Consider the following 9,086-nt stretch of genomic DNA (forward strand, 5'->3'; position numbering starts at 1 on the left):
AACGCTAGCCTCTTGTTGGCTTCCACTCACCACGAAACAAAAAGATGTTTTCGCATGGACAAAAATTGTTGCGTCAGTGAAGGATGAACCCGTTGTTTACGAACAGTAGCGACATCTGCGATTTGCAAGTAGGTACGCGAAACTGAGCTCATCTGTCAAGTTACGGAGGGGTTGATCTGGCGGGACATACGGAACCGGTTCCGGAACACTACCGGTAGAATCTTAGGTTGTCTGAGACTATTTTCTTGCTTATCATTCATCAAGTTATTGAAAAATCCGCGACTTGATGTGTCGCATGCCTGGGTTTGCTTCACTGTTATATTTGGCCGCTTCCGGCGGGACCTCCAGAACCGGTTTTGGAACACCGGTAGTTTCTTATGTGATCTGAGACCATTTTCTTGCTAACCGTTCATCAGGTTATCGCAAAGGGCGCGATTTGACGTGTCGCTTGCATGGGTTTGTATCATTTTTATATTTGTCCACTTCCGGCGGGACGCCCGGAACCGGTTCAGATATGATCTGAGACTATTTTCCTGTTAACCATTCATCAGGTTATTGAAAAAGCTGCGATTTGATGAGACGCATGTATGGGTTTGGTTCACTTTTATATTTGGCCACTTCTGGTGGGACCTTCGGAACCGGTTCCGTAACATTACCGGTTCAGATATGGTCTGAGACTATTTTCTTGCTTACCGTTCATCATATTATCGAAAATGCCGTGGTTTAATGTGTCGCATGCGTGGGTTTGTTGCATTTTCATATCTAGCCCCTTCCTGGGGTACCGATCCGGAACGCCTAAATGGCCATAATTCCGGAACGGCTGGACCGATCCGAACCATTTTCAATAGCAAACAATGGGACCAGATTCCGCGTCGAATGAACCGTCGGTCATTAAAATCGGTTGAGATTTACTGCCGAAAAGTGACGTGAGTTCGTTTGTACACATACACACACACATACACACACGCATACACACACACAGACATCACCTCAATTCGTCGAGCTGAGTTGATTGGTATATGTGACTCGAATCTCCGGGCCTCCTATCAAAAAGTCATTTTTGAAGTGAACATTTTTATGTTTGGGTATCAGGAGATTTCTTTCTAGATGACTTTAAAGTTATGAGGAAATAAGATGATGTATGGTTGATGGTTGAGACAATAAGAGAGCGAGTCCCAGCTCGCCATGTCTATTTATTTCATTTCATAAAAAGGCATTATTCGAGTCTAACAATCGTTAGCAAAATGGTTCTTAAACTTATCGTTTCAAAGTGCTGTTCACTACAGTTCTTCCCTCTTGAGAAGTTGAAATAATCTACAATGCTGAGTATTTTTGAATTGACATTGATCAAACATATGCACATAATAACTTCACTTAAACCTCGACTTAAACACACAAATAAAAACCATTGAACTAGGAAACTTGAAACTCGAGCATTTCACATTCACAACTGAAAACAAATTTTCACATTTAGACTTGTACATATTTTCATTCAATAAATAACGAAATCCATTTCTCGAAGCCCATTTGGTTCTCCGCAAATTATTCCACCATGGCTCCTTTATTGCCTGGTCGTCATATGCAATGGGGTACGTTCCTGTTGGCCATTTCCTCAATCCTATGCGCGAGCTGTTTAGGCGCATCGTTGAAAACGGGCACTGCTGCTGACTCAGCCACATCGGTATTAGTTGAATGCCCTTACTGGTGTCCATTCTCGCACCTCGATCTTCCAAAAACGATCTACCTCTATCAGCCAATGAGCTACAGTAGGTTCCTCTAAGCGTAGACCTTTACAGAAAAAAAAAACAAATCACTTTTAATCGTTGGTCGAAGTAGTTTCCTTTAAATATAGTCATTAGAAAATTAAGCAGTCGGACAAATATAGTAGTCTACCGTTAAAATCGCACTTTTTACTTATTTATATGTACCGCACGAAACATCCTATCGAATAACTCACATAATTGCTCGGCACATTCATGCCACAGACCAAACCCCGTCTCTCGATGAAAACAAATTAATACACAATAGGCAGCATCACCGGTCGGCTGCTGTTGCAAGCTTTCTTACCGCCGCCACAAAAAAAAACTGTCTGTCGTACTCGTCACACTATCCGTTGATCGCTAGGCCTAAATTGTATACAATTTAATATTTATAATTAGTGGAATCCCACTCCGTCAAGTAGTTATGTCCGGAACACAATCAACACGTTTACTTCATAAATTTTTTACACTACTTTTCACTTGTAATTTACAATAACTTTTCAAAGCCGAGTTAAACACGCAATCCAATTTACATCCTTGTCGCCAGTTTTTATGTTTGGGTATCAGGAGATTTCTTTCTAGATGACTTTAAAGTTATGAGGAAATAAGATGATGTATGGTTGATGGTTGAGACAATAAGAGAGCGAGTCCCAGCTCGCCATGTCTATTTATTTCATTTCATAAAAAGGCATTATTCGAGTCTAACAATCGTTAGCAAAATGGTTCTTAAACTTATCGTTTCAAAGTGCTGTTCACTACAAACATATAGCCTTTCCAGTACACTTAGTGTACGAGAAAGGCAAAACTTGTCCGACTGTAAGACTCTAAGAACGCTCTATATACAGGGTGTTAGCAGCGGCGTCATGGTCGCAATTTTTTCCGCAGTCAAGTTCGCAGATTGTGAACAATCCTCGGTACTCACTTTACGTAATTTATGTTTAGTCCCTTACTGTCAGAGCTGTCAGATCAGTGTAACACGCTAAATAAAATTTACACAAAAGGCAATTTACACGGAAAAAAATACACGGTTATGAAAATTTATTGGGTACCGGACTGGTCACCGAAAATTTGATCGTTTTCTATGGTACATCGAGGTCTTGAAATTAGTCTATGGTGTTAGGTTCCTGAGTGCAAACTTTTTAAAGGGTGATAGAGGACCATAAATGGTGAAAAAAATTGTTCTACGCATATGGTCAAATCTCAACCGTTACGTAGTTATTGAGCTTTCCATGTTTTTACTCTCATTGCCTTAACTGGCTATAACTTGAAAATGGTCAGACTTATCGCAGTTTTTTTACCCTTATTCGAAAGATTATTGAAATTTCTATCAAATGGCATCTTTGAATCGATTGGTTTAGTTAAATAACTAAGTTTTCTAGAGCAAACTAGCTCAAAATAGCGTGTTTTAATTTATTTTTCTCAATTATCTTTGAAACATGCGTAATAAATTCAAATTCTTTCTTTGGCAAAGTTGTGGCTCCTGTTCTACTCTACAATTCGTTCTTTGACATCAAACGTCTATCTCTTATCGTTTTCTTGCAATTTTGATTTAAACATCGCATTTCAGGTCAAAAATTTGCAACTGTCAAGGTAAGCACGTTTTTGCTCACTGTGCCGCACATTTAAATCGAAATTGCAAGAAAACGATAAGAGCTAGAAGTTTGGTGTCAAAGAACGAATTGTAGAGTTGAACAGGGGCCACAACTTTGCCAAACAAAGAATTTGAATTTATTACGCATGTTTCAAAGATAAGTGACAAAAACAAATTAAAACACACTATTTTTAGCTATTTTGTTCTAGAAAACTTAGTTAATTAACTAAACCAATCGATTCAAAGATGCCATTTGATAGAAATTTCAATAATCTTTCGAATAAGGGTTAAAAAACTGCGATAAGTTTGACCATTTTCAAGTTAAAGCCAGTTGAGGCTATGAGAGTCAAAAACATGGGAAGTTCAATAACTACGTAACGGTTGAGATTTGACCATAAGCGTAGAACAATTTTTTTCACCATTTATGGTCCTCTATTACCCTTCAAAAAGTTTGCACTCATGAACCTTGTGGTAGGCGGTTAGAGTGTTCAGCCACTGGGCTGAATTTGAGTCGATTCGAGGAGAATAACAACCACTGGGAAGAGTGAGAGTACAAAAGCAGGTTCGGAGTCACGAACAATAAACGGATAAATCTGAGTCTTGTTTCGAGTAATTTATTATAAATAATTCACAATTATCACATCTGGCGACTGAGGATATTAATTGGAATCGTCTCAGGTAAGGAAAAATAGGAATGAATAGACAACAGACTGATTTACGGGAAAACAAAATTTGTTTGCCACTTGCAAACCAGAAAACAAAATGGACGTTTGAAAAATAAACATTGGCGTGATTTTTTTTTTCGGACTGCAAGTCCGCTTGCGTAAACAATCATTCATAACGTTGCTTTTTCATTGTTTTCATTTAGCTATCGTCGGGGCATTGCTCGACAGAGGTCAGCGAAGACCGGAAAACAAATAGAGTGGTAGGTCAAAAAGACCGTAGCCAATCGAAGGGACCGTAGCGGTTCAGGAACAACCACAGCAGGTCAGGCAAGACCGTAGCAGGTCGGGCAAGACCGTAGCAGGTCGGGCGAGACCGTAGCAGGTCGGGCGAGACCGTAGCAGGTCGGGCGAGACCGTAGCAGGTCAGGAAAGACCGTATCAGGACAGGAAGGACCGTAGCAAGTCAGGAGAAACCGTAGCAGGTCAAGAAAGACCGTAGCAGGTCAGACGACACCGCTCGAGGCAGGAATCCGCCAGGTCCGCGAAGACCGCACCAGGTCTTAGAGACCGAAGCAAGTCAAAGGAGACCGAATCACGTCCGGAAGGACACAAACACGTTGTGAAGAGCAACAACAGATGGGGTAATACCTGGTGATACCAGACGTGTCAAGGTAATTAATTCACTATACTTAACACCTGTAAGAGTGACATTTTAAATTGTCTTTAGGTTGCTAACCATGGATAAATGGGACATACCCCAGTTTAAGTTTCGATCGCTGCCGAACAACGTGATTCGAGATGAATGGCAGAAGTACAAAAGGAATTTTGGCTACATAGCCGCCGCCAACGGGGAGAAGGATAAAACGCGCCTGAAGAATATATTTCTTGCTAGAGCGGGGCCGGATGTACAGGACGTTTTCTCCTCGTTGCCTGGAGCTGATGTAGAGGAAGATGAGCATAATGCAATCGATCCATACAAAACGGCCATTGAGAAGCTCGACGAATACTTTTCGCCTAAGCATCACGCGGCTTTCGAAAGAAATTCTTATTGGACTCTCAAACCAATGGATGACGAATCAATGGAAAAGTTTCTGTGGCGTTCCCTGGAAGTGGCCCGTAAATGTGACTTTGGAAGTACTTCGGAAGAAAGCCGCAATATTGCCGTGATAGACAAAGTAATATTGTTCGCACCCTCGGAGCTGAAAGAAAAATTATTACAGAAGGAAACATTAACGCTGGATGAGGTGGCTCGAATGGTTAGTTCATATGAAGCTGTGAAATACCAATCATCTCAGATGCGAGGTGCACCTAACACTGACCGTCCTTCTACATACTGGGGCGGTAGTAGCAGTGAAGTGTGCAAGATTCAAGGGCCATCGAAAAACCCAACGGGCGAATGTTTCAGGTGTGGACGTAAAAATCATTACGGGAATGACCCAAAGTGCCCAGCTCGGAATCAGAAATGCAACAAATGCAGCAAAATCGGTCATTTTGCGAAACGGTGTAGGACGACCCTTTTTTCACAAAAACGGAAGGCGGATAATCCGGTAGAATGGAAAGGAAAGAAACCGAGACCTCAAAACGTTTCCAGGGTACACGATGACGAGAAAGAAAACCCCGCGACGACCAGCTTTATATTCAGTATCGGCAATGGTGAGGAATTCATCTGGGTGAATGTAGGAGGCGTCCTCATTCAAATGATGATTGACTCAGGAAGTGCGAAGAACATTTTGGACGACCAAACATGGGAACGCATGAAAACCCACGGAGTCGAAGTTGAAAAATTCACAACAGAAGTGGATCAAACCTTTCGTGCATATGGCCGAGATTCGAAGCCTTTGGTTGTAGGTTTGTATTACCAAAATTTATATACGCACAGTAAATTATTTACTAGTTTCATTTTGCTTTCCTTAGACGGAATGTTCGATGCAATCGTTTCCGTTGAAGGCGTAAGCAGCAGAGTGGAAAGGAACGATACCTTCTATATCGTGAAAGGTGGATCGCAGCCGCTACTTGGTCGTTTAACTGCTACAAAGCTGGGAGTGTTGTCTATGGGTTTACCTAGCGGGATATCGATGGTGAATAACGTTTCAGATGAGAAAAGACCCTTTCCGAAGATCAAAGGTGTTAAGCTGAGGATTCCCATCGACAAAACCGTTACTCCTGTGGTCCAACACGTAAGACGTCCTCCCATTGCACTACTTGGACGCATTGAAGACAAGCTATCAACTTTACTGAAGTCGGATATCATTGAACCAGTTTCGGAGGCCAGCGAGTGGGTGTCGCCGTTAGTAACGATTGTTAAAGATAACGGCGATCTCCGCCTATGCGTTGATATGCGCCGAGCAAATCAAGCTATACGACGGGAGCACCACATGATGCCGACTATTGAGGATTTCCTACCACGCCTTAAGACTGCAAAGTTCTTTAGTAGACTTGATATTAAGGAATCATACTATCAAGTGGAACTAGAAGAGGACAGCCGATATATTACAACCTTCATTTGCCACAAGGGGCTCTTTCGGTTCAAGAGACTGATGTTTGGCATTAGTTGTGCGCCCGAGATGTTTCAAAAAGTCCTTGAACAAATTCTGGCGGAATGTGAAAACACAATCAACTATATCGATGACATAATCATCTTTGGAAAAACGGATGAAGAACACGATCAAGCTTTACAACGAGTTCTGACGACACTGAAGGAGAGGGGAATTTTGCTAAACCACGCGAAGTGCATTTTCAAGGCAAAAGAACTCGACTTCCTGGGGCATGTGATCTCAGAAGACGGAATTCGACCGACAGCAGGTAAGATTGAAGCATTGGAAAAGTTTCGGGCACCGACAACTGCGGAAGAAACGCGAAGTTTCTTAGGACTGGTGACGTATGTTGGTCGATTTTTACCAGATTTGGCAACCGCAACCGCACCTTTGCGTGAGTTGATACAGTCGGGCAAACATTTTGTTTGGCAAGAGCGTCATCAGAAAGCTTTCGAGCAGCTGAAGCTGATGATCACCAACATTCAGACCTTGCACTTTTTCGACAATTCATTGCGCACCAGGGTTGTGACTGATGCTTCTCCGGTAGCTCTCGGAGCGGTATTGCTTCAATTTGAAAGCGGTAGCGATGATGATCCCCACGTGATTTGCTACGTTAGTAAAAGCCTTACGCCTACTGAGAAGCGATATTGCCAGACCGAGCGAGAGGCTCTGGCTATTGTGTGGGCTGTGGAGCGGCTTTCTGTGTACTTGTTAGGCCGTAAATTTGAGCTGGAGACCGACCACAAACCGCTTGAAGCTATTTTCGCTCCTACTTCGAGGCCGTGCGCTCGAATTGAGCGCTGGGTCTTACGGCTGCAATCTTTCACATTCGAGGTCAAGTACCGGAAGGGGTCAAACAACATTGCGGATCCATTATCCAGGATGGTTGTTGAAGATGATGCAGAGGAGTTCGAAAAGGACAACAAATTTCTCATTCTAGCGATAACGGAATCGGCCGCGGTAGACGTAGGAGAAATAGAGGATGCCGCAAGAATGGATGGACAATTACAATTGGTAGTAGAAGCATTACAAACAGGCGTTTGGAACCGGAAGGAAATAAAGGATTTTGAACCATTTCGGGACGAACTTGGACTAGTGGAAGACTTGCTGGTCCGCGGAAACAAGCTTGTAGTACCGGAACAGTTGCGAAAGAGGATGTTGGAACTCGCCCATGAAGGCCATCCAGGTGAGTCTCTAATGAAGCGTCGACTGAGAGACAGAGTGTGGTGGCCAAAAATGGATGGGGAAGTAACAAGTTGCGTAAAGACATGTGACGGATGCCGCCTTGTTGGGCTTCCTAGCAAACCGGTTCCAATGACTCGTAGAGCTATGCCGACTAAACCATGGGTGGACGTGGCCATAGATTTTATGGGACCCTTGCCTTCTAACGAGTACTTGCTGGTGATTATAGATTATTTCAGCCGTTACAAGGAGGTTGAAATAATGGTAAAAATAACGGCGAAGGAAACAGTTAACCGGCTCGATAAAATTTTTACTCGCCTCGGTTATCCTCGTACGATAACATTGGACAACGCCAAGCAGTTTATCGGGCGGGAGTTCGAACAGTATTGCACTATCCACGGAATAACACTCAACCATTCAACACCTTATTGGCCCCAAGAGAACGGTTTGGTCGAACGCCAGAACCGATCGCTATTGAAACGGCTACAAATCAGCCACGCATTGGAGCGTGACTGGAAGCAGGACTTACAAGACTACCTTGTCATGTACTACACAACGCCACATTCCTCCACGGGAAAGACACCAACGGAACTGTGCTTTGGCAGGACCATACGATCGAAACTTCCATCGCTGGGGGACATCGAAACGGCGCCTGTTAATACTGACTACAGAGATCGGGATCAAGCTTTGAAATCACGACAGAAACAGAGTGAGGACGTAAGGCGAAGGGCTAAGGAATCGTCCGTGCAGATAGGTGATACTGTTTTGATGGAAAATCTAGTTCCAGGAAACAAGCTGACTACCAAGTTCAATCCAACGAAGTTCAAAGTGGTGAATCGATCCGGAGCACGTGTAACAATCGAGGATCACGAAACTGGCAAGGTGTTTGATCGGAATGTAAGCCATGTCAAAAAGGTGGGCGACGTTAGCGATGGAGTGGCAGAGGATCAGGATAAGATTGAACAACCGTTGGTGGAATCGGATTCGGATGAAGATAAGATGGGGTTTAAAGGGTTTGATTTAGAGGAGCAGCAGGAACAAGACACAGCGGTGCTGGGTCGGGAATTTTCTGATAGAGAACGCCGTCTTCGTCGAGTTCCGGATAGATACAGGGATTTTGTGCTGTAATGTAACTTTGCATTTTTATATGGAAGGGGAGATGTGGTAGGCGGTTAGAGTGTTCAGCCACTGGGCTGAATTTGAGTCGATTCGAGGAGAATAACAACCACTGGGAAGAGTGAGAGTACAAAAGCAGGTTCGGAGTCACGAACAATAAACGGATAAATCTGAGTCTTGTTTCGAGTAATTTATTATAAATAATTCACAATTATCACAAACCTAACACCCTGTATAA

General features: G+C 43.1%; 1 protein-coding gene across 2 annotated transcripts; it reads left to right on the forward strand.

Annotated features, from left to right (window-relative positions):
• The first annotated feature begins 3,816 nt into the window (after positions 1 to 3,816).
• LOC134285406 (uncharacterized protein K02A2.6-like) lies at positions 3,817 to 9,061 on the forward strand. 2 transcript variants are annotated; one of them, XM_062846052.1, is made up of 2 exons: positions 3,817 to 5,864; positions 5,931 to 9,061. In XM_062846052.1, exons 1-2 carry the CDS (start codon positions 4,754 to 4,756, stop codon positions 8,858 to 8,860), a joined length of 4,041 nt encoding a protein of 1,346 aa, XP_062702036.1. In that variant the 5' UTR covers positions 3,817 to 4,753; the 3' UTR covers positions 8,861 to 9,061. The 2 variants fall into 2 exon arrangements, with proteins under 2 accessions (XP_062702036.1, XP_062702035.1); XM_062846051.1 differs by having other exon boundaries at positions 3,817 to 4,687; positions 4,744 to 9,061.
• Positions 9,062 to 9,086: the final 25 nt, after the last annotated feature.

This window comes from Aedes albopictus, chromosome 1 (assembly GCF_035046485.1).
Source record: "Aedes albopictus strain Foshan chromosome 1, AalbF5, whole genome shotgun sequence".
Classification (NCBI taxonomy): Eukaryota; Metazoa; Arthropoda; class Insecta; order Diptera; family Culicidae; genus Aedes; species Aedes albopictus.